The following is a 26,926-nucleotide window of genomic DNA, read 5'->3' as shown; positions in this document are numbered from 1 at the left end:
AGTATGGCTGCGGGTGTCACAGGGAAGCAGGTCACATGCCCCACGCACATGGAGCAGAGGCAGCCCTTCTGAAGATTCAGGTAGTAGGTTTGCCTTTCTTCCTTTTCACACTAGACAAGCAGGAAAGTTGCCAAATTTCCCTTTACTTCTCTTTTCATATCAATGTACTCTTTTCATTTGCAAATGAAGTTTTCATGAATTTGCAGTAAAATCCTTCCCATCTTCTCTTTATCCACTCAAGACAAGCATTTGTTTTTTTTTTAAATAGTACAGTTATGAGGGGAAAACTGGGAGACACACCCTGCAGGTGAATCTGAGATTGGAGAACACACTACAGAACTGAGACCGGCATTTTCCTCTATGTCTCAAACCACTTTAGTTGGCCAAAAAGCAAGACTCATGACAAAACTCGTTTTTCCATGCATTAAAAAACAAGTGCTTTTTAAAAAGTAAATGCTCTAATATTTTCACTAGTTGGAGAACAAAGCTATGCTGCATGTAGGCAGGTCAGAGCTGGCTGGCAGCTCAGAAAGGCTTTACTTCTCAAAAAGGCAGCAAGCAGCTGACAGAGGGAGCCAATCCTTTGCTGTGAGCAACATAGCTCCTCCCAATAATAAGACTATGTAACAGTGAATTTGATGATAATCACGAGGACAATGATGATACTAATAATAATAATGTTTGGCACAAAAATGCTGCAGGACTTTTGGATAATATCCTGAGCGTAGGAAGACCCTGTAACCTCCGTGAGAGAATGACCTGTGTCTGAAATTCCTCATTGCTCTACCCCAGCCCTGGCTCACAGGAGGTCCACAGTAAATGCTCATTGAATGAATAAATGAACGAGTGAGTGAAACTCCAGTATGAATTTCAATATAATTCATCAGATCCATACCTCACTTAAAGTAGCTAGCTAGAAGCTACGTGGAACGTTACAGTAGACAAAACATTGCAGATCATCCCTCTAATGAGGAAACTGAGGCCCAGAGAAGTTGAAGCAGTCTCTGTAAGGCAGTTCAGTGAACCATTGGGAGGTGAGTCAAGGTTGGGGCGAGGTCTGTCAGTTCCTGGTGCTGGGCTGTTTACATGACACCAGTCTCCCAAGTGCCCTTGCATCCCTCCCACTTCCATCTACTGGAAGAACCAGATGGGAGAAAATGACCCCTCAGCATTTTCTTAAACAGGGGCAGCAGGGTACTGTGCTGAGCCCATCATATTAAGTTTGAATCCTGGCTCTGCCACTGTGACCTTGCCAGTGGCTTGACCTCCCTCCCTAAGCTTCAGTGACCTCATCTGTAAAGTGAGGGTCAGCATGGTCCATTGCTGAGAAGTCTCAGTGACATAATATATACAAGGCCCTAAGCATTACATCTATTACTTAGGAGCTACTCAAGAAATAATACATATTAGCACTATTTCATTAGCACATGTCCTAGGGCGGTTAACTCATCCATCCGAGAGGAGGGGGAAGCATTACACTGTCTCTGCTGGCCAGCTGCTATGCTTCTCTCACCTGACCATACCACCACAGGAAGGTAAGGGGCAGTGGGACCTTCTAACTCATACATCTCCTCTCCTTTCTTTGTCACCACTGCTGATGGGAACAACACAACTCTGAGAATTCTTCCTTGACTGGACATAACAGTGCAAGAAATCTCTGCAGTGGGTGTAAGGTCTGCACCACAAGACCGCGCACCACAAAGCTATGCAGTCACTACACAGTGCAGCCCCCTAGGAACTAGCTGAGAGCAGGTGGAGAAGCCTCAAAGCACAATTTCAGGGATTGTGTCTTTAAATACCAAGGGATGGGCCCCATTGTTAAACGTCCCTTGGCAGACACTGTGAAAAGACACAGACTGTTCAGAATTCTTCAATCCGTGGCTAAGGGCCATGGTTCCCCAGGATCCCCAGTCCCAGAATGCAGGCACTGCTAAGTGCAGACACAGCCTCAGGGGCCCATTCCTTTGTTTCTGCTCCACACTTAGGTGTCATACAACACCCGGTCCTGTCCTGCCACCTTTCATCAGCCTGGAGAACAAACTGAGGGAACTGGAACCATGGAGGCCCCAAGGAAAGGATCTGATGTGATGAAGACAGACTTCTCACAGTGGGAGGGAGCTCGTTTCCCGGGACTGATAGTTTGTAGAGGGTCCAGAAGGGAGTTTCAGTTTCCGGACTTTACAAGGAGGCACTTGGGGATGTCAATCACGGCACCTCTGTGCTCTGGCCCAGCCTGGATTGAGCTGCACGCGTGGGCATGGCCTGTTTCAGCCAGCCCAGCAGAGGCTCCGCTCTCTTTAGCACTGACATTGCTTCTCCACATCACATCTGCTACCCAGCCAAATCTACACAGGCTGGCCACAAAGGAAAGAACTGTGGAAGAACCTCAATGATCTGACATTCACAGATACGTGGGGCTCTTTCTCTAGAGGGCTGGACAGATATTGAAAGAGCCGAATGTACAGCTCATGATCAGTAAGATAGGGAATGCACTAAATCTTTCATTTATTTTACCTTTTTGAAAATATACATTTGATAAAATAATTGTACAAATAAGAGACAGCTACATCTATTCGATACTTGTTCCACAGATCTTGTTAGGTTGTGCATCGTTCATGTGTGAAATATAAATAAAGGAAGAGGCGTGGCCCTGAAATTGTTGTAAACTGTATAACTATTAGGGGAGATAAAAATCCATCCACAAAACAACCAGAGAATAAGTCAATTATATAAACCGAAAGACAATAGAGCAGAGAAAATTTATGCTAAATGCTGTAACAATTTCGTATATATGAAAAGTCACTAAAGCTGGAACCTAGCCCACTGCTGAACATGGCTATTTATAGGTAATTGTCAGCAACCCTCACACAGGAAATAATCAAATTAATTAAACAAATTATAAATAGTTAACAGTATTTGAAATTTAAAATCTGTTCATTAACTCAAGTTTGTGGAAGGAGTCATCCTAGAAGTGCTTTGTTAGCTATGTGGTGACTGAAAATATCAAAACTTTATTTTTAAATTTTATATAAATCTGATTTTACTGAAATTTATAACATCCATCCTTATCCCCTTCCACCTGGTGTATATTTGTGTGGTTTTGTTTTTATGAATCCTCCCAAATGTTGGGATACTCTACTGCCTGGATGTCCAGAAATACATTCACTCAGAATAATAAAAATATAACTACTAATAATGTAAATAAGAAACACCAAAATGGAAAGCCTTTGTTTCTTCCTTCCTGCTACATTTTCATTCATCCACCCTCCATCTATCATTCCAGTCTTCCTTCCATCCTTCCTTTCCTTCCCTCCTCCCATCCCTGCATCCATCCTACAAACACTCAAAGCCTGTCATATATCTGGGAAGCAGAGCTGAAAGAGACAGGCATGGCCCCTGTCCTCGGTGCACCTTCCATTTCTGCATGGCAACCAGAGGGACCCAGCAAATCTCAAAACACTAGAAAGGAGCTTGAGATTTCCCATGACATGGAATACACACATACTCCGGGCCTCTTCCTTCTGCACTAGAGACTGGGCAGATATAAACAACAGCCAGCTTCAAGAGCTCCAGTCTATACTCTGGAGTCCAGTGGAAAAATTGGTGTGACAATGATGGACAAGTCATTTTGGTGCCAGGAAACCTGGATTCAATTCCAAGTTTCCAGAAAGAGGTGGATGTATGCAAAAGGCTTAGCAATACCTCAGCACATTCTAGTGCTCATTTAAAAAGATCATTATTATTGTGAAAAACTCAACAGAGAGCAGTCTCTTGCGAACAATAAAAATTTTTGCATTGCCTGATTTTACTTAGCAAATTTGTATGGCTATCGACCTTAGCTTTTTAAAAAACATAATAAAAGTAGTAGAGATACTCAAGGTGGTGGTCAAGCTTGGAACTTATCCAGGTGTTCACAAAGAGAGCAATTCTTCAGTGTTTACTGTAAAGGGACAAACTCTGGGCTGTGACAATTCATACACTCCCCAAATTGTAGGGCTGAAGACAGTGATGGGAACTAGTAGAACATCATCAACAAATGACAAAAAACTTCACAGTTTTGGGTTTAGATCTTAGTTTTGGTATTTCAGTACATCCCTTTTTGTATATGGAACAAGTCCAGATTTCTTCAAATTCAGAATGTTATTAAAGTAGCCAGAATGCTATTGAGATGAACAGCTTTCTTCCATTGAAATGGGAGGATTTATAAAAGGTTCTCCTTTCTCTCTGTAAAGCAGTTTTCCAGACCCCTTCCCAGGAAGTGGGTGAATACCTGGCCCTAACACAAAAGATGATTTGGCTTCTTAAATGACCTTGGTTCTTTGACAGAACAATGAACACCGGTTTCCCATCACCTGGGAACTGGACCTCTCCACAGGAGAGAAAGCTGAACAGCAACCCATCCGATCACCAGCTCACGGCCTTGGAAAGGTCTGGGTGCTCAAGAAGCCAGCAAGGGAAATTTCTACCCTGGATATATTCTGCTCATCTTGGATGAAAAGCTTGGCATTCTAGAGCATGAGGCAGATCCATAATTTCAACCTCTCCTGGCACTAAATCATCTATTTCTAGTTGGTACACAGCCCCACACCTCAGGGACACTGGAAAAGGCCTGCTCTGGAAACAGTCTGGTTAAATTTTACATGCATCTTTCTCTCCAGTCTCAGCTCTAAAACCTTTCCATCTCTCTACTTTCTCTCCCTTAATTAGGTAAATTACTTGATTCTGAAAACTATATCCCAAGGTAAAAAGGAAGCACCTGTGATCAGCTGACTTTTACAGGTTGGAAGTGAGGTCAGAGTGGCCAGATGACTTGTCCGTATGTGGCAGGTAAGAGTCTTGAATATGATCATCAGCCTCACATTCCTGGGCCTCGAGACTTCCTGGATCATACCTAATGTGGCATCTCAGGCACACTCTTTCTACCATGTCTGACAGAAAACAAAAGTACTGATTCTCAATAGAGCAATGCTTTCTCCTCCTGACTGTAAGTCAGAATTATACAAGGATATTTATTTACAATGAGATTCTGGGGCCCCACTCTGCCAGGAATTCCAAGTATTGGTAGGAAAGAAAAATCTGTGTTTTTAGCAAGCTTTCCAGGTAATTCTGATGCAACCAGCCCATGCCTCTCCAAGAACTGGCGTTAATAAAGCCAGGTGTAAGAGCAGAATGAAGCCACTTTCTCCTTCTAACACTGAGTGGTCCAGTTTCTCAGGCCTTCTAACAGCCATTTACTGTTGAGTGCTAGAGGGATGGAATTAGTCATGCTTTCATCGGAAAGACTGATCGGTGGTGGAAAGTGACATGTACTGTGTGGGAGGAGACCTGTCTTTTAGTTCAACTGTAATTTAATTCAAGTGGAGCTCTTGTCACAGGCACTGGGGCCCTGGGTAAAGCACTCAACCACTTCTTGGGCTCAGGATTTCCGTGTGTCAAGTCATGTTCTTGTCTCCTGAACCTGAAGAGGAGTGGAGGAAGCAGTACCTTTGGGGCTCTTCTGTACACTGAAAAATCTCTTGTGCTCCTTGAAAGGAAAATGATAGACAAACATAACCATGAGAAACTTTAAACTTTCCTTTGAGTCCAGCCTACATGTTGCAATCAGCAAAGCTGTTGGAAAGCAAAACTCGCTGAACAGTGCAGGCAGGGCTCCCTCCTGTGCGCACCGTGGTTTCCTATCCCCGCCTGTGTCAAGTCCCAGCCTCTAAGCTGGGCAGGCAAAGGGCTTCAGAAACCGGCTTCTCCTCACTCACGTTTCCAGCCCCGCTTCCTGATACTCCCTTCTCCACCCTATCCTATATGTCAGAGGTAAGCATACTGCAGTCCATGGAACACATATGGACTTAGGCCTATTTGTATAAGTAAATTTTTATTAGAACTCAGCATGCTCATTTGTTGATGTCTTGTCTATGGCTGCTTTTGTGCCACAGCAGCAGAGCCACATAACTGTGAAAGAGACTGTACGTAGCCTCTTAGCCTACAAAACCTAAAATATTTACTATCTGCCACTTTACAGAAAAAGCTTGCCAACATTTCTGGCTATGACTAAAAGTAAACACATTTTACAAGGATACCTACTATACACATAGATGCCTGTGTGCATATTTATATGTATATAGTTCTTGAAATAACATTTACTTGTGCTGAATGCAATGCATTCTGATAGTTTCTAGCCTACTGGATTTTTTAAGCTCTTCATGACGTGATACTAATCTCATTACCCCAAATGAGTCTTGATTAATCCGTACATTTGGAAAACACTGCTCTAGACAAACTGAAACACTAGCTACTCACACAACACACGTCCCCCTGCTTTCCCACCACTGTTCCTCTCTTGACGTTGCACCCTCCATCTGGCAAGTCCCTGACCTCTCATCTCTATGTGCACAAATACTTTCCATTCTTTAAGAACTGGGCCAATTCCATCTCTTCTATGTAATTGGCTTTGAACCTCCAGTCCTAAAGCATTTTCTCCTTTTCTCATCTCCCATAATATTTTGTCTGTTCCTCTATCATGAAACTTTAAAGTTTCTGCTTTATATAATAGTCATCTGTGCATCTTTCTAATTATGTACTCTAAAGGTCGAGTTTTTTAGGGGTATGTTCTTAATGATTTTGTATTCTACATACCATATAATTCAGTGCTTTATAAATGTAAGTACTTAGTAAATGTTTGTTAAATTGAAGTATGCAAATATTTATTATTGAGGGTATAATAAGGTTTACACGTGTAATATTTTATCCTTTCCTGTTAAAGACTAAAATTACATGGTAGATTGTAAGTACTCAATAAATGCTGATAAAGGTGAAGAGAGAGGGGGAGGGATAGCCCGGACTTACCAGTTTGCTTTCTAGTTGTTGTATCTGTGTTATTTTAATAACCAGGGGGCAGAATTATTATATACAATATATAATCTGGGATTTTTTTTTGAGTCAGTCATTGATTTTGACACAAAGAACACCAAAGAGGAAGCAAGCTGTTCACTTTGTTAGGCCTCAGCAGAGAAAGGGCATTACACTTTGTGCTAAGCAGAGTTGCCAGCCTCGCATTCTGAGTCAAGCAGTGGTACTGGAGAGACCTCGATGTGGTCGCTCTTCTTCCAAGGAAACAAAGATGAGGCCATCCCTCCTCTACCGTTAACGGCAATGCTGCTAGGACTTGACTGATTTTGGTAACAGGATAAAATTCCCCAGGAGGAAATTTCTCAGGACCCAAACACAGCTGAAATGTTGTCATTATGACAACATTTGGTTCGACACCAACAAATCAATCACAGAAGTTTATTAGATTCGTAGAATAAAGGAGAAAAACATATTATCACTAGATTCCAAAAGGGCACCTGATAAATCCAACAGCCATTTCTAATAAGATTCTAGATAAAATGAGAATAGAGAAAAATATCTATGGATATATGATAAAGATTTTACCAATGCTAAAAAGCAATCATCAAACTAAACAGTAAAATATTGAATCTACTTTGATTAAAATCATGAACTATTACATTATTTAATATTATTTTGAAGATTGTAGCTAATATAATACAATTAAATATTAAATACAATAAAATATGAAAAATATAAAAGTGAAAATCTTTATAAATATTATAAAACAAAAAAATAGTAATAGTTATATAATTGTATTCCTAAGGAAAAAATCCTAAGAGAAGGTAGAGTTTCTAGAAAAGAAAGTGCTAAAAGTAATAATGGGATAGGCTAAGGTGGTTGAAAACCAGAGAAAAGGCATACATTAATCAATAGCTTCTCCTTATATAAGGACCAGGCAAATTAGAAAAGGAAACAAGAACATCAACACTAAAACCAAAGCAGAAAAGCTCTATAGGATATATGACCCAGTTTCTTCAATGAATAAGTTAGATGGAAAAAATGTAGAGGAGGAAAATGCAGGTTAACAGTGACCAGAGGGGAGGGGAAAGGGGGACACCGGGGGAAAAGGGGAAGGTTGTCAAAGACCATGTATAAAGGACCCATGGACAAAGACAATGGTGTGGGGGCGGGGCACAGAGGATTGAATGTTGGAGGGAGGGGTGGGCAGGGCAGGAGAGAAAATGGGACAACTGTAATTGAACAATAAAATTTTTGAAATAAATAAATAATTTTTTTTAAAAAGAGACTTCAGAAGTATCAACCAGTGATAATGTAAGACTTTTTGGATTCTAATTGGAAAAAAAAAAAAACCTACCATGTTGTGGGAAGTAGGGAGACTAGGAAACATTATTAAGACATAACTTTCACAGTTCCACTTCTGCACTTCTGTTTAGGATATGAAAATCTACAAGAGAATGTCACTCCTAGTAACAATGAAAGGCCTGGAAACTTACAAAACCATAACTTTTCTTGAACTCATTAGAGATCCAAAATCACAAGGCAATAAAGTAAAGTGAATTACAGAGTGATGAGCCCCTCCAAGGAGAGACAAGACACAAAACAGTCTCACTTTTGGCAGAGCGAGGGAGAAAGAGGATGCTTCCATATAAGTGAATAATAAGAAGTCACTGGCTGCTCACAAGAAAGTTTGGAAACAAACTTTCTGGCATGTAGGAGTGGATCAGCTGCTGCTGAGAAAAGCGTGAAGCCCTTCCAGTTCCCCAGCCCTTTCCTTCAGAGGACACACAAGCCTTGAGCTCGTAAATGTATGAGCTGCAAACCTTCTCATCCCAAGGACCCAGGCTACTGGACCCTTCTCATCCCAAGGACCCACTACTACTGGAATAGGATTGCACTAAAAACCTCTGCTCCTGGAGAGAGGGTAGGAAAATTTCTTGGGCCCAGATTCCACACTAATACTAAGGAGAGGTCAGCTGACCCTGGAGTCCCTGGTGATAGAAGTCTATTTTGTATGACAGATATGCAGTGACTGCTAGAAGCTAAGGATAGAACAAAAACACTGAAAAAATCTCCTCCAGCACCCTATCCTTGTTTTCAGCACATAGTAAAAAATATTCCACTTCTGGAAGAATTTGAAGCCTGTGGTACACTAAAAATTATAATAGAAACAATAAAATCCAAATCCAGCTTGACTCCTCAGTAGATAACTTAACTTTGTACACTAATGGCCTGATGGAAGATGTGATGTGCCCATTCTGTGTATAAATATTATTTGCTTGAGTCTCTACTGTTCTTACAGACATGTCATCCAGCATTCAATGCAAAATTGAATGAAAAACAGGAAAGTAAACCACTGCTTTATCGAGATAAGTAATCAAGAGAACCAGAAACTAAGATAAACCAGGTATTAGAAGTATCCAACAGGGAGGTTAAAATAACTATGTTTAATATTTTACATGATCTAATGAAAAAGATAAACAACCCATATAAATATAAATGAGGGAGGACCCAAAAAACTGGAATTATTTTCTAGAGGGTGGGCTCCTTGTAGTACCAGCTACCCCCAGTAGGTGAGTGTTTTAGGAACCCACCTGTATCAGTGTACCAGCTGGCATTGTTGTGAGAGGCTGTGTGTTGGCCTCAGTGATTTTTTTTGGAAGACTCTCTTTGTTTTTATTATTCTTGTTTATTCTATTACAGTTGTCCCAATTTCCCCCCTTTTGCCCTCCTCTGCCAAGCCTACCCCCACTCTCACAGTCAATCCCCACACTGTTGTCCATGTCCACGGGTCACTCATACATGTTCTTTGATGAATCCTTTCCCCTTCTTTCCACCATTCCTCCCTACCCGCCTTTCCTCTGGCAGCTGTCAATCAGTTTCCACATCTCTGGTTCAGTTTTGCTCACTAGTTTACTTTGTTTGTTAGATTCCTCTCATAACTGAGATCATATGTTTTTTGTCTTTCACCACCTGGCTTATTTCAGCTAGCATAATAGTCTTCAGTTCCATCCATGCTGTCACAAAGGGTAGGAATTCCTTCTTCTTTCTTTCTGGTCCATAGGATTCCATTGTGTAAATGTATCACAGTTTTTTGATCCACGCATCTATTGATGGGCACAGGCTGTTTTTAGCACTTGGCTATTGTAAATTGTGTTTCTATGAACATAGGGGTGCATAAGTTCTTTTCAATTGGTGTTTTGGGATTCTTAGGGTATATTCCTAGCAATGGAATCAGTGGGTCAAAAGGCAGTTCCATTTTTTATTTTTTGAGGAAATTCCATACTGTTTTCTAAAGTGGCTGCACCAGTCTGCATTCCCACCAGCGGTGCACTAGGGTTCTCTTTTCTCCACATCCTCACCAGAACTTGGTGTTTGTTGATTTATTGATGGCCATTCTGACAGGTGTGAGGTGATATCTAATTGTGATTTTAATTTACATTTCTCTGAGGCCTAGTGATTTTAACCTTCATATGTCTATGGGCCCTCTGCATGTCTTCTTTGGAGAATTGTCTATTCAGGTCCTTTGCCCATTTTTTAATTAGATTGTCTTCCTGTCCTTGAGTTGTATGAGTTTTTATATATTTTGGAGATTAAACCCTTGTCCAATGTATCATTGGCAAATATGTTCTCCCATGCAGTTGGTTCCCTTTTCATTTTGATGATGTTTTCTTTAGCTGTCAAAATGGCTTTTTAATTGAATTTAGTCCCATTTGTTCATTTTTTCCTTTATTTCCCTTGCCCTAGAAGATATATTGGCAAAAATATTGCTACATGGGATATCTGAAATTTTACTGCCTATGTTTTCTGCTAGAACTTTTATGGTATCATGAGTTATATTTAAGTTTTTATTCATTTTGAGTTTATTTTGGTGTGTGATTAAGTTGGTGGTCTGGTTTCTTTCTTTCTTTCTTTCTTTTTTTTTTTTTGCATGTACTAGTCTAGTTCTCCTAACATCATTTATTGAAGAGGTTATTTTTACTCTATTCTATGTTCATGCCCTCTTTGTCAAATATTAATTGGCCATAGAGACATGGGTTTACTTCTGGGCTCTCTATTTTGTTCCATTGATCTATATATCTGCTCTCATGCCAGTACCAGACTGTTCTGATTACAATGGCCTTGTAGTATAGTTTGATATCAAGTATTGTGATCCCTCTAACTTTTTCCCTCTTTCTCAAGATTGCTGTGGCTATTTAGGGCCTTTTTGGTTCTATATAAAATTTTTAAGTATTTGTTCCAGATATATGAAATATGCCATTGGAATTTTAACAGGAATTGCATTGAATCTGTAGATTGCTTTGAGTAGTACGGACATTTTAATAATGTTAATTCCTCCAACCCATGAATAGGGTACATGCTGCCATTTATATCTTTCTCAATTTCTTTCTTCAGTGTTCTGTAGTTTTCCAAGTACAGGTCTTTTACCTCCTGGATTAAATTTATTCCTAGGTACTTTATTTTTTGTTGTTGTATTTGGTATAGTAAATGGGATTTTTTTCTTAGTTTCTCTTCCTGATTGTTCATTGTTGATGTTCGAAAATGCCATTGATGTCTGAATATTGACTTTGTATCCCACTACTTTGCCAAATTCAGCTATTAGTTTGAGTAGTTTTTTTGGTGGAGTCTATAGGGTTTTCTATGCATGCTATCATGTCGTTTGCAAATAATGACAGTTTTACTTCCTCCTTTCCAATTTGGATGCCTTTTATTTCTTCTTCTTATCTGATTGCTGTGGCTAGGACCTCTAGTACTGTTATGAATAAAGGTCATGAAAGCAGACACCCTTGTCTTGTTCCTGATCTTTTTTTTTTAAGATTTTATTTATTTATTTTTAGGGAGGGAAAGGAGGGGGAGAGAGAGAGAGAAACATCAATGTGCAGTTGCTGGGGGTTATGGCCTGCAACCCAGAAATGTACCCTGGCTGGGAATCGAACCTGGGACACTTTGGTTCCCAGCCCGCGCTCAATCCACTGAGCTACGCCAGCCAGTTGTTCCTGATCTTAGGAAAAGGAAAATGTTCTTAGTTTTTGCCCATTGAGTATGATGTTTGCAGTAGGTATTTTGTAGGTTGAGGTATGCTACCTCTATTCCCACTTTGCTAAGTGTTTTTATCATAAATGGGTGCTGGATTTTATCAAAAGCTTTTTTGGCTTCTATTGATATGATCATGTGGTTTTGTTTTTCATTTTGTTTATGTGAGGTATCACATTTATTGATTTACGAATATTGTATCATCCCTTGTATCCCTGGAATAAATCTTACTTGGTCATAGTGTATGACCTTTTTAATGTATTGCTGGATCTGGTTTGCTAGTATTTTGTTGAGGACTTTAGTATCTATGTTCATCAGAGATATTGGCCTGCAATTTTATTTCTTGTGTCTTTACCTAGTTTGGGAATTAGGATAACACTGTCCTCATAAAAAGAGTCTGGGAGTCTTTCCTCCTCTTGAATTTTTTTTTGGAATAGTTTGAGAAGGATAGATGTTAGTTCTTCTTTAAATGTTTGGTTGAAGGCTTTTTCAACACATTTGCCCATTTCATGATAGGTGACTTACGAGTGTACCTGCCCACACTGTGCTGAGTGTTCAGCAGTTTTTGACCAAAAATGGCATGATTCCCATGCCTCACCCTCCCTATTTACCTGATCTCACCCTGAGTAACTTTTTTTTGTTTACCTGAATGAAAAAAAGTCCTCAAAGGAAACTGTTTTGCCAATGTGGAAGAAGTGAAAGAAAAACCCCAGCAGAAACACTAAAAAGTATCAAAATCAACAAATTCAAAAGCTGTTTTAAGCAGTGGAAAAAATGTCTCAATAGGTGTATTGCATCAAATGGAAAGTACTTTGAAGGTGACCAAAGTTTAAACATGTAAGAATAAATACACAATTTTTTAATAAATAAATTATGAGGATTTAAAAAATTTCCTTTCATATAAACAACATATATAAAAAGAATTTCTTTGGAAAGATGAAACATTATTTTTAAAAAGTCTAAGAGGAATGCTATTAATAAAAACATGATATCAGAGGAAAAGAATTCCTTCAGTAAGCTCATCAGTAAACTGGTCACAGCTAAGAAAAAAATCAATGACTTAAAGATATGTCAATAGAGATTACCCAAATTCAAACACAAAAGGAAAAAAAGTAAATAAAACCAAACAGTGGATAAAAGAGCTCTGAAACAACATATGGTCATAATTCATCTAACATATGTGTAATTAAAGTCCCAGAAGAAGAGAAAGAGAATGGGGAAAATGTACTTGAAAAAATACTGGCTGAGAATTTCCTAAAATGAATGCAAGACAATAAACAAGAATCTGAGATATCCCCAAGCACAGTTTTAAAAAAATACACATACCCAGACATAGTATAATTTAACTGCTGAAAACAAAAGATAAAAAGAAAATGTTGAATGCAACCAGAGGTGGAAGTGGGGAGAATTTCAAAAGAGAGAGAAGTAAGAATTAGAGTCCACTTTTTGGACACTAAGCAAGCCAGCAGACAATAAAGTGACACATTTAAAATACTGAAAGAAGAAATTATTTCTTTTTTAACATTTTAGGCATGATAATATGGTTATGTACTATTTTTTTCTCAGTAGCCATTCTACTTAAAGATTCACTAGGGATTGCTTCCAATAATCAGGAAGGAGGGCCCCCTGGGTGGATGAGGGCAGAGATAAAGCAAGATTGACCATGAGCTGATGATGATTGCAATTAACTCATGAGCACATGGAAATTCAATATGATATTCTCCCTACTCATGCTTTTTTAAAAAAGATGTCCATAACAGCAAATTTTTTAATAAATGGAAGTTTAAAAAAAAGAAGAAATGGTAAGTTGAGGTAAATATATCATAACACATATTCCACCAAGTGTATTTCTTTCCTATTTATTTATTTGCCTCTAACTGTTCCTCCAGCCTTTGATTCACAGTGGACACCTGGTCTTACAGGTCTCCATACCAGGGTCACAGAGTGCTACAGCCGCCCCTCCCAGTAGCATCAATGCAACAAAGCCTACCAGTGCCAAAGCTCTCTTCTCCACACAGAGAGCACCGTCCAGAGTCCATCAGGTTTGAGAAGAATCTCCATCCAGCTGGGGTCTCATATACAGGGACCTTCATTGATTTGGCCACTCTGAAAAATGAAATCCGAGGCAACAGTCAATTCATATATCTGCATTCTTTTCTGAGCACAAAAGGAAGTCTTTAGGATGTATTGATCACTTAATTACATTTCAAAACATACAGAACAATACTGACAGTTTTTAGGATGTCAGGACATAAGGTAGAGAATGATAATAGCCTACTCCAATGGTTCCCAAGTTTGCTTTCCCCATTATGTAGAATACATTAAGTTAATGTATAGAAGATCCTTGCATTTATGTTTCCCTTCTATAAATGTTCTTTCATCTTTGTGGTAAGATCCCATTTGGGGATCTCAGAATCTAAATTAAGGCGGTATTTGGGTACAGACACTTTGAAATATTGTTTGCCAGTATCTACTAAAGATGAATGTATACATATTCTAAAAACCAGCAATTCTACTCCTAGAAATTACTAATGGCATGTAACGGATACTGTGGTGCACTGCTCACTTCACCCTAAACACACTCACACGTTTTAGGAATTTTAGGACTAGAATACTCATTGTACCAGCTGCTAAGAATGTGGATGGATGACAGCTCACAGATGTGGCGCCCCCATCTGTGAAAGAGAGCTGTCTCACTCAAAGTCATGCGCACTTCCCAGCTCAGTCCACATCCAACGACTGGTGAATGAGGGACACATAAAGGTCCAGCCTTGTTGCCTATAACTGGCACAACTCTGTGGGGCCTTTCAGTTCCGGAGCTCCCCACAGGTTGGCTGAGACCTTTGTGTGGCTGCATCGAAGGCCAGCTTCCCTCTCTGTCCCGTCCTCCTTTCTCACTCCCCCATAGGTGTTGATCTTGAAGGCAACTCTGATCTTGATGGCAGGAAGAAATAAACTTCCTCTAAGCAAATCTTTCTCAGAGCTGCTTCTGGGAGAACACCCTGTGTGACATTACTCAACAGAATGTGTAAAAGATTTTATAAAAATCATCACAGAATCAAAATTCATAACAGCTGAAACAAACCAAATGTCCATCAAAGTAGAATGGACAAACTATTTGCAATACTGAGAGACCTATTGCTATGTACAACAATTTAAAGGAATCTCACAAACATTGAATAAAACAAATCAATAACAAACAAACATATACTCTACTGTCTCCTTTCAATAGATTCAAAAATAACTAAAACTAATCAATGCTATCAAAATTCAGGCTCAGAGATCAAAGAGGTCAAGTGGTTTATCCAGGTCTTACAGAAGTAAAAGGCAAAGCTAGGATTTGGACCCAAGTCTGCTTAGTCTGTTCTCATGGTTCTATTTCCCTACATCATGCTGCCTCCCCAAATGTTTTAATGTGTCAAGAGGTACATAGATCTCAAAGCATGCTGGGGAATGAACTAGTACCACAGACACTGGCCTGAAGAGTTCCACCTTTCTCACTTGCAAGCACCCCCCCCAAAAAAAATACACAAAATGCCTGCCATAAGCAAGGCTTAGTTCTTTGAAGGCCCTAAGTGTAGAAGATGGCCATGGAGAGAAACCAGTGAGGATGTCTTAGTGAAAAAGAGGAAGAGCCCCTGACCAGGTAGCTCAGTTGGTTAGAGCACTGCCTTGATATGCCAAGGTGGTGGTTCAATCCCTGGTCAACGTACATATGAGAATCAACCAACTTCCGGCCAAGATGGAGGCACAGGTGGACACACCGTACCTCCACGCACAACCAAGATTGGAACAACAACAATTTAGAAACAGAATAACATCCAGAACTGATAGAAAATTGATCTGAATGGAAATCGGACAACCAAGAAGTTGAAACAGACCCGTTCATCCAGACCAGTAGGAGGGGCAGAGATGAGCAGCCAGGCGCAGGTCACGGCGTGGAGAGCAGAGAGAGTTGGGTGCATAAGGCATCCGGGGTGCACAAGACCACAACGGGTGGACCCTGAATGTGCAAGCGGCAGCTGGCAGACCCTGGCCAAGGGGTGGCAACTGGCAGGCATAGTGAGGCGGCAATTGTAAAGCAAGGCAGTGCACGCAACCCAGCATCCCAGCACTGGGAAATAGAGGATCGGGACACTGATTGAGGACACCTGTGGGAGTTGAGGTGCACAGAGAGACACCCAGCCTCACAGGAGAGGTGGCTGAAAGGTCCCACAGTGTGCACAAGCCCACCCACATGGAAATTGGCACCAGAGGGGTCCAGTTTGCTTGGGGGAAGCAGCAGAAGGGACTGAGGTCCCACGGAGAACAGAGCAACTGCCATTGTTCCCTCTTGACCCCGCCCCCACATACAACATCACAATCCAGTGACTGGTGTGCCCAGCCCTGGTGAACACCTAAGGCTCTGCCCCTCGCCGTAACAGGAGCGACCAGACCAAAAAGAGAGAGAGAGAGAGAGAGAGAGAGAGAAATGGCTCAAACAGAAGAACAAATCAAGGCCCCAGAACCCATCCTTTTAAGCAACCGAGAGATAGCCAACCTATCAGATGCACAGTTCAAAACACTGGTGATCAGGAAGCTCACAGAATTGGTTGATTTTGGTCGCAAATTAGATGAACAAATGCAGGCTACAATAAGAGAAATGAAGGAAAATGCACAGGGAACCAATAGTGATGGGAAGGAAACTGGAACTCAAAACAATAGAGTGGACCAGAAGGAAGAAAGAAACAAACAGGAAAGAATGGAGAAATAAGAATTCAAAAAAACGAGGAGAAGCTTAGGAACCTCCAGAACATCTTTAAACGTTTCAACATCCGAATTATAGGGGTACCAGAAGGAGAAGAGGAAGAACAACAGATTGAAAACTTATTTGAACAAATAATAAAGGGGAATTTCCCCAATCTGGCAAAGGAAATAGACTTCCAGGAAGTCCAGGAAGCTCAGAGAGTCCCAAAGAAGTTGGACCCAAGAAGAAACACACCAAGGCACATCATAATTACATTAGCCAAGGTAAAAATGAAGGAGAGAATCCTAGAAGCAGTAAGAGATAAGGGGACAGTAACCTACAAAGGAGTTCCCATCAGACTGTCAGCTGATTTCTCAAAAGAGACCTTACAGGCAAGAAGGGGCTGGAAAGAAATATTCCAAGTCATGAAAGGCAAGGACCTACATCCAAAGCTTTCATTTAGAATGGAAGGGTAGATAAAGTGCTTCTCAGATAAGGTCAAGTTAAAGCAGTTCATCATCACCAAGCCCTTATTTTATGAAATGTTAAAGGGACTTATCTAAGAAAAGAAGATAAAAAAATGTATAGTAAAATGACAGCAAACTCACAATTATTAACAACCACACCTAAAACAAAACCAAAAGAAACTAAGCAAATAACTAGAACAGGAACAGAACCACAGAAATGGAGACCACATGGAGGGTTAGCAACAGGGGAGTGGGAGGAAGAGAGGGGGGAAAAGGTACAGAGAATAAGTAGCATAGATTGTAGGTTGAAAATAGACAGGGGGAGGGTAAGAATAGTATGAGAAATGTAGAAGCTAAAGAACCTATAAGTATGACACATGGACATGAATTAAAGGGGGGAATGTGGGTGGGAGAGGGTGTACAGGGAGGAGGGGAGTGAAGGGGGGAAATGGGACAACTGTAATAGCATAATTGATCAAATATATTAAAAAAAAGAATCAACCGATGAATCCATAAAGTAGAACAACAAATTGATGTTTCTCTCAATTCAATTAAAAATTTTAAAAAAGAAAAAGATGCAAGATGCACATGGACAGAGAACACAGTGTAACAATTTCATTAAATGTGGTCTGTGGCCAGCTAGAGGAAAAAAAAATGTAGAAATTCTTGATACAGGTAAGTAAACACCTCCCTTCCCATAAAATTTACATATAATTAATGAGCTGAGGATCTTTAAAAAATATGGGCTAAGTCTCTTTTAAGTTTGCTTTGAAAGAAAAAGCACCTTTTAAATGTTTGGGTATTACATCAAAGGGTCTGTTTTCTCTTTATTTCAGTGGTTGAAGAAAGATAGATGATTATGCTTATATCCTGGCAGGATCAATGAAACAAATCCTCCTCAAACTATAGAGCAAAGGTAAATTTTCAGAACCATTAATTTCATGGTCAGAAGTTCAAGGAAGGAGGAGTAATCCACACAGAAGCTTTCCTGCGGCAGCACATAGTGAAGCCTGGGTCAAAATTAATCTAGCAAATATGAATGCATATGATTACCAAATAGAACATGAACAGAGGTGAGTGCGGAGGGTGTGGAAATGGATATTCTCTGGCCATAACATTCATGTAGATTCAAAGCCAAGTTGGCAGATCCAAAGGGAGGAGAAAGGATTTCCCCAGTTCCCACCCTTCCCAATTAATCACTGTCAGGAGGTCATTAGGCTGAAGGATGAGGGAGGATTTTAAAGGACCGGATACTTTTATAACTATGAGCCACAGTTGGAGCTATGCAGCCTAAGAAAACAATGTGGGTAATTAAACTTCAGGACCTTGAGCATAAGTTGATTGTGTCCTAGAGTCTGAAAGGAATTTCCTCTCCCTTCTCCTTCTAATGAACTCGGGGTTCATCCCAAGCAGCATCCAGCAGATACTGTTCTCTAAACTGGTTTTTGGCAGGAGGCCCCTAGGGAGTCTCTGAAACCTGGTGGTACAAAAGCTCAAAATAAAGCTGCTCATGCTGAGGGTCTGCACCCCTCTCCCTGACTGCTGCCCCCGAGTTGTGGACACAAACACAAGAACTCACTTTCTAGGAAAGACCAGAGTATGAGAGAAAAGAAAGAAATTGAATTTGGGCCATGATTCTCCTGTAAGTGGGAGTGAACCCCAGGAGGGGAAAAGAAGAAAAAAACCCTCCTCATATGGGTTTTAAAACTTCAAGGCCTGGCTGGCGTAGCTCAGTGGATTGAGCGCGGGCTGGGAACCAAAGTGTCCCAGGTTCGATTCCCAGCCAGGATACATTCCTGGGTTGCAGGCCATAACCCCCAGCAACCGCACATTGATGTTTCTCTCTCTCCCTCTCTCTCTCTTCCTCCCTCCCTTCCCTCTCTAAAAATAAATAAATAAAATCTTTAAAAAAAAAACAAAACTTCAAAACATGTGGCTTCGGGTTGGAAATAGCCTGAACCTATTTTTCTAACACTTTCTCCCATGATGTTCCCTGTATGCTCCTGAAAACTGGACCATCTCTTACGTTTCAAATATGCTCTTGCATTTTTTTTTTCTGTTTAGATCTGAGTCCTTCCTCATACTTTTTACTTTACCTGGATTAATCCTCTTTTCCAGTCTCTCTCAAAAGACATCACATTGCCTCCAGACTGATCTTCAATGCCCCTCAGTCATGAAGCCAGCGATGCTAAGGCTGCTAAATGGTCAACAAATCCTCTTTTCCTAGCTGCCCAGCTAGACTACACTTCCCGACCTCCCTCACAGTTGGCTGTGACCACATGGTGTAGTTCTAGCCAATGAAACCCAAGTGAAAATGTCCTACGCCCTTTCAGACCTGGCTATTAAAACTTTCTGTCCTCCTTGTGCTTTCTCCTCCTGCCAGTTTCATGTGGACAAGCCCAGCAATTCTGAAGCCAAGACATGTGGACCCACAAGATAGAAGAATCTGCATCTCTAAATTAATATTTCAAGCAGAATGAATCACTAATCAAAAACACTCATTTTAGCTTTTGCTGACTGACTTTTTAACCTTTGCCGTGTTTGATCCCTTATATCAAGCACAATCTTTGAACTAAGACAATCTTTGTCCTATTGCTGCAATCAGTCCGAAGTAACCCTTCCAGGTCAGCCAAGAGCAGCCTGAGGCATTTAGGCTAGACAGCAAGAGGACTTCCCACCGGAGGGCTGGGAAAGCCCACGAACAACTGTCTCTGAGAGGACACCTGCATAGCCCTCAGCACGGGGCCTATTGCTTAGCTGGTGTCCCTGTGGGACACAGTTTTGCCCAGAAGAGGCTCTTCCTAGGCTTGGCCACGTTCTCTTCCCCAGAAAGTCAGGGACCACTAGTGGACAGCAACAGACACTTTCATTGATATTAAAAAGTGTGAATCAGCAAAAAATAAAAACACACAGTAACCCTTCCTGCCACTGTGCTTCCTCTAACTTGATATGGGTCTTTACATGCACATCGTCTATGCATATGTTGCTCTCTCCTTCATGCTTTGCTTCAACACACAGACACCACCACCACCTCCAATGCGTTGGAAGTTCTTTGGAGTAGGGAGTACCTCTTTTATACCTTTACAGCCAGTCCCCGTCTAGGGTAATATAGCACCTGTCAGACTTGCCCTCCAAAAATTCTGTATGGTTTCAGTGCTATCCAATAGCACACCTTAAATAATAAAGTGTGCTATTGGATAGCAAAAGAGAAAATATCTATTTTTCAGTCTTCTTCCTTGTAGTGTCCCAAATATACAATTAAGTCATTTCTGCATGTTTTATTTAAATTAGTCATTTTAAGCAAAGAGAATTTCTCTAGGTAGTGGTGCTATCAGGATGAAACAAACACGTTTCTTGAAAATAGCAGGTTAAAGAACTATGGAGTGGCCAAATGAAAATCAGAGGTTTGAGGAATAAAGGTTTTTTTTTAAGCTTGCAAATAAACAACAACTGCTTATATGAAGTACACAAAGCATAATACCCAGCTGCTCTTGGAATCCAGGATAGATGGGTAAGGAAGGTGTGGTACTATGTATATACAATGGAATATTATTCAGCCATAAAAAAGGAAATTCTGCCATTTGTGACAACATGGATGAGCCTGAAAGGTATTCTACTAAGTGAAATAAGACAGGAAGAGAAAGACAAATACCATATGGTATCACTTATATGTGGAATCCTAAAAAAGGAATAAAGTCCAACTCATAGAAACAGAGTAGAATGGTGGGTACCAGGGGCTGGGGTGTGGGAGAATGGGAAGATGTTTGTCAAAGGGAACAAACTTCTAGTTATAAAATGAGTAAGTTTGGACCTCGTGTCCAGCATGGTGACTATAGTTTATAATATGTATTATATACTTGAAATTTGCTGCGAGTAGCATTCTCACCAAAAACAGAAAAGAGTGACTATGTGAGGTGCTGAATGTGTTAATTAACTTGATTGTGGTGAGCATTTCACAACATATTCAAATATCAAATCATCATGTCATACACTTTAAATATATTACAATTTTATTTATCAATTGCACTTCAGTAAAGATAAAAAAACAGCTAATAGTTAGTGACAAGGGTCAGGCTAGCGGCTGTCTCTGGGAGGGAGGGTGGGAGGGGGGAAAAAAGGAGGGAGGGGTGGTTGGAATGGTGATCTTGGGAGCCCCAGGCGTGCTGCCCTGTTTCTTGATCTAGCTCAGGACTGTCAGACTCATTATCACTGGGGGCCACATCAGCCTCACGGTTGCCTTCAAAGGGCCAAATGTAATTCTAGGACTGTATAAATGTAACTACTCCTTAGCAGTTACGTGAGAGGTCGGTGCTGCTGCCGGGTAGAAACAAGGTGCCGGACCAGATACAACAAGGTGGAGGGTCGGATTCAGGCCTCGGGCCCTGTGCCTGCAACCTGTGATCTCGATGGTAGTTACGTGGGTATGTTCACTTTGTGAAAAGTCTTTGAGCAATGTACAAGCTGTATCTTTTCTTTATGTACATTATACTTCAATTAGACATTTCTATAAAAGAAAAAAAGCCCTCCGTGGTGTTTAAGACTAAGTACATATTTGAATTAGTCACGTTTATATAATTTCCAGACATAACCTACTAAAAATGGAGTTTGTAGCATTCTGGATACACTGGTTAATGTCTAGTAGACAGTTAGCAAAACTAGCCACAGATTCAACCTCCAGGATGTTCCTGTCGGTAAGCTCACTCCCAGGTCCCTTCTCTGCTTTCTGGCACTGCCAGCTGGGGCGGCTTGGAGGCAAAAGGCTTGTGTGAGTTTGCATTTTAGAAGCATTTCTTAGTCAGCCTACTCAACTCACAAACATGCATTAGGCAGAGCTCAGTCAGGCCTTGTTTTCTAACAGCAATCTTAAAGTCTACTCTTTTTTTTTTGTATTTTTTAAAGATTTTATTTATTTATTTTTAGAGAGGGAAGGGAGGGAGAAAGAAAGAGAGAGAGAGAGACATCAATGTGCGGTTGCTGGGGGTCATGGCCTGCAACCCAGGCATATTCCCTGACTGGCAATAGAACCTGCGACACTTTGGATCGCAGCCCGCGCTCAATCCATTGAGCTATGCCAGCCAGGGCAAAGTCTACTCTGAAACTCATCTTTGGGGTGGAGCAACTCACACTTTCAGGTAAAATAAATATGAAACATGAGGCTGTCATCATAAGACGACGACAAAAGTTTTTCAGCCTTGGATATAAACTTCAGCAGAGAGCCGCTTCTTCGTAGGGCCTGTAGTATCTCAGCCTGGTCTAAACCTCGAAACTCACATTTTAAATAACGCCTTCCTTGCCTGCCTTATCAGGGAGGTCGTAAGACTCAAACGAGATCATATATAATAAAAAGGAAGCGCTCTAACAACTGCAGAACTCCTTGAGTTTACAACATTACCACTGTTCTTGATGGTAATGTTGTACCATCCTTAACCGTTCCTTAACACAAAGGAACAAAAACATACCATCTAAAGAATGTTTACCAAGTAAAGCTAAAGGTAACTGCATGTTTCATGTTCCCTCCAAACTTCTAGATTTTGGTCAATTGTAAAACAAATGAAGGTGAACCTCCAGACCCAGGAGCCTTTGCTGCCTTGTCTGGAGGCTTCCGTAGTTTTATTTTAGGTAGGTGCTATGGGGGGAAGTAGGAGCCTTCCCAGTGAGATCTTAATTTTCTTAAGAAATATAAGGCAGGCGTATTTCTGAGGATCTTGACTTTACATACAAGAAAAATTGTGGCTTTGGGAAATGACCAAAGAGCTAAGAGGAAAATATACAAAACCGAAACAATTACAGGTTCACTCTCTCAAACTAGTAGATAATCTGTAACCCTATGCCTGGGAATTAACAAGTATTTGTGTTTGCAATCTTGATGCCTGAGTACTTTGATGTAAACTGTTCCTGATTGTCACTATTTTCAAAGAAGAAAAACTGGTGAGGAGCGAGGGCTGGCAAACTTGAAGCCCTACTGTCCCAGCTAAGCTGCAAAAGAAAACAACAGTCAGCTGCCAATGACATTGCTCCCAGAATAACAAAGTGTACGTCGTCTTCTTGTCCTTTGTTTTGCTTTGAATTTTTGGTTATGTAGACACCGTACTGAAACATTTAAAAAGCCTACATAACACTCTTGAAAAATTTAGAATTGAATCATTTACTCCTGTAGGCAAAAAGTAGTAAGAACTGGAGTGAGAGCGCTAACCCAGGAGGTAATATACAAAGCTTCTCATTCTTAAAACTGGTCCTTAGTTTTTCCCTTCTGGCTTCAATTAACATCTTTTCCTGGATGGTGATATAGAAATCACATTGATCCTATGTCATAAAACAGGACATCTGAGCATTGGACATTAAATAAATCACAGCGATTACAAATGGACACTCATTCTAAACAAGAAACAAAGCTCAGAAAGAACACTAGTGTTCGTACCACACCGCATCACCATTCCATGGGTAAAATGTTAAGCAGAGGTGAACACTGGAATATCGTGGCATTACCAGTTTTCCAAAAGCAAACATCCGTTTCTTGCTCTGGTGTTTTGTATTCAGTAGAGCACTGGCAGTGCATCCCCCTGAGCAAACAGAAGAAAGATTTTGGGGCGGGGGTGGGGGGGGGGAGAAGAAGGAGCAGGATATGCCACAGGTTGGGTCAATATATAAGGAAAAGATTGATAAATATAATCACATTAAAATTTTAAAATGTCTATTTTGTCAAAAACACCAAAAAATGGTGGTAAGCCATAGACTGCAATAAGCTGTTTGCAATGCAAAACAGCTGTAAAATCAGTATCCAACCTAAATAAAGAAGTCCTGTAAATCAGGATGAAACACCCAAATGACCTAAGCAATTCCCAGAAGAGGGAGATTAACTGGCCAATATAAAAATATGGAGTAATCAGAAAATAGATAATGTCACACTCATCACATAAAAAAGAAGAAGAAAATTGAACAATTCCACATATTGGTGGCAAATCAGAAATCCAAAGATCGACGGCAGTTTGTAAATCAGTGCCCTCACTTTACAGGGAAATTTGATACTCCCCAGGAGAGCTGATCACGCCCTGTGACTCCCAAGGCCCCCTCTCAGTACCTGTCCTAAGGAGGCTGGTACTTGTGCACAAGGAGACGTGGGTCAAAGATGTCTAGTACAGCACTACTGGTGAGAGAGAAAAACAGTAAAACTGGAAGCAACCAAACTGTTTTCAGTAGTGGAGCAGACCAGCTGTGGTTTATTCACACAGTGGCAAATAAACAACCCATGGTTGCAGGGCTCCAGAGTATAGACGGCAGAAGAGCCACAAGAAGAAATTAAGTGTGTACTTTTGTCTTGCAAGATTTTCTTAGATTCCTGCTATTCCAATTACTGTTTCTCCCTCACTAATTCAAATTGAAAATCCCATGGGATATGATTCCTGCTCTGTAATAGTAGGTTTCAGATATTTGCAACTCTGAAGAATTAATAGCACCGAATGACTGAAATGATGAAATGCGACACCGTTTGGTTCAGAGAACCAGCCAGAACCAGCTATGCCTTTGAAGGCAGGAGGCAGGTCTGGTCCCACTAACTGTAGCCAGTTGTAATTAATTGGCCTGTATGATTCCCAAGATTCCTAGTCAGTGCTTTCTACCTGCATGGATGGGACTCAAAACCTTTCTTTTCCTTTCATTAAGAGATGGTGCTTGTGATCTGTGTACTCTAAGCACTCTGCCCTTCCACTTCTCCTGCTAACCTGTCCACCAACATTACAGAAAAGAATTCACCAGTTTTGCATATGGTTCTTAACTGAGACTTGTTTTGCAGCTCCCTTAGGGAGTTCCTGGTTCTTCCACAAGAGGAAGACAAAGAATCTTTAGGCTGAAGCACTCAAGCTTCCAGGTGGAGATGCCTGAGCAGAGACACACGCAGATCTTCATGTTGCCAGGGGTTCCCTCTGGGGATGCAAGTGGCAGGCGCCCAGGCTGGATTTGGAATACCATGAGTCATTGTGCCTGACGTTCCACCTCACCAGAGAGCTCTGAGCTGTGTCTCTACTGGATGACCCAGGTTGCTGGTTCCTGGGAAGCCAGATCAAGACATCAGGCAGCTGGCTGGACTGTCTGCATGGCCTCCGAGAAAACAGGTGTTCATCACGGGAAACAGAGGCAGCCACCCCATCTGACAGGTACCACATTCAAGACTGCACTTACTCTTCCACAATTTCCATCCATTACCCAGGATGGGGTTTAATTTTACTGATAGATATAAGGGAAAGTCATGCCACATTAATTCTGCTTTAACATGAATTTATCTTTAAAAAATACTTCAGCTTAATAAGATATAGTTCCAAAGAAAGAAATTAAAGTTGATGTCTTCTAGTGAGAAATGGTTTTACAGCATAAGGTAAAGCCCAGCTCTTTCACCTGCAAAATGGGATAACAATGAATCTCCTTACTGATGGGTGGATGCCTGGGAAGCCCCAAACACCCAGAGGGATGCACAGACATTAGTAAAGGTATTAGCATGGTTACCTCTCCAGCTGCTTTCTGCCTCCCCTCTTAGCCTCCTGCTAGAACAAACCACTATTTTAATTGTCTCCTTAAAGCACCAAGCAGCTCAGATCCTTGCACAGAGTTCACTTAGGTGGGGACACTCTTTGTATCAGTTAAGGGTCCCAAGAGGAAGAAGAGAAACACTCAAACCGAGCCATCTGAGAGTTTAATACAGGCACTATTGACACAGGTGCGGGCAGTGGAGCGGGAGAGCACCTGTGTACAGAGTACAGCGCAGCAGGGCAAGTAACACCAGGGTTGGCATTACCCCACCCCAGATGCATTCCCGACACCCAGATGCAGAGCTGGGCGGAGAGAGCTGCCAGGCAGGAGCCATGACCTCCCGAAGAGGCATGTGGCCAGCCCATGGAAACCCTACAGCTATAGAAATAAATTTCCAAACATGTTCCCCTCCCTCTGCCTGATACCTGCTGTGCTCCCAGTTGTCCAAACCTGACTAAAATCTGAAGGAAGATGAGCCAGTCCACAGAGGCCAGCCTGAGAGACAGCGAGCAGGGAGAGGATAGAAAAAGGGTCTTGGGAGCAAAGGGAAGACACCCAGCATGCTCTTCATTCACCAGACTCCTGCTGCTTCCTGACTCTGCCCAGTCCCTTCTACGAACCCCACCAGTCACACACTCAGCACAGGACATGGCACTGATGTTGGGATACTTGGCTCCCTCTAATCTGTGTGCCTCTGGAGGGCAAGGGCTCTGCCTGGCACAGAGCCAGTGCTTGGAGATATTTGTTAATCCTATGCAAGCATCCCAGGTCTATCAGAACACAGGCTCCCCCTACAGGTATAAAATGTAATTTAGATTCCAGAACTAAGCTCTTCAAATACAAGTGGGAGCAAATACGTGAGACCATTGAAAGTTCAGGATAAAATTAAGTTATGGTGGACGGATTTCCAAATGGAATTATACAAAGGACTGGCTGAAAAGATTGACAACCTTACTTCTAACTAAGGGCATGTTAGTTCACCAAGTGCAGGGTTAAAAGTTTACTGTGAACAAGTAGCAGATTATTTAAAATTGACCCCTCTTTACCTTCGTGGGATTTCTCAGAACTAAATGCTCATTTCACTGTAAAACTTAATGGAGGGGGTAGAAACATTGCTCGCACTGACAAGAGCACCTGACAGGGCTGATGTTTCCCTTAGCACATGGAAAACACGGGTGAAGGTGAACTGAGAAGGATAATCTGTATATGACCACGGCAGGGTGTGCTTCAAAGGAATTTACTCCCATTGGACACCTTTGAAGAGCAAGGGAGAAGGAATGGGTCAAATACCCTTAAGTCACATCAGGATTCCCAGCAAGGTGCCTTTCCCAGAGAG

The 26,926-nt window shown here is 41.2% G+C and overlaps 1 protein-coding gene across 1 annotated transcript in view; it reads right to left on the bottom strand.

Moving 5' to 3' along the window:
- Positions 1-26,926, bottom strand: part of PGM5 (phosphoglucomutase 5) — a 169,123-nt gene that overhangs the window by 52,851 nt on the left and 89,346 nt on the right. The window contains exon 7 of the mRNA XM_028529921.2: positions 13,868-13,983. Coding sequence (XP_028385722.1) covers positions 13,868-13,983 — 116 coding nt within the window. The remainder of the gene's footprint in view (positions 1-13,867; positions 13,984-26,926) is intronic.

This window comes from Phyllostomus discolor, chromosome 3, assembly GCF_004126475.2.
Source record: "Phyllostomus discolor isolate MPI-MPIP mPhyDis1 chromosome 3, mPhyDis1.pri.v3, whole genome shotgun sequence".
In the NCBI taxonomy this organism is placed as follows: Eukaryota; Metazoa; Chordata; class Mammalia; order Chiroptera; family Phyllostomidae; genus Phyllostomus; species Phyllostomus discolor.
The sequence above is the reverse complement of the archived record's forward strand: the minus strand, read 5'-3'. Positions and strand labels throughout refer to the sequence as shown.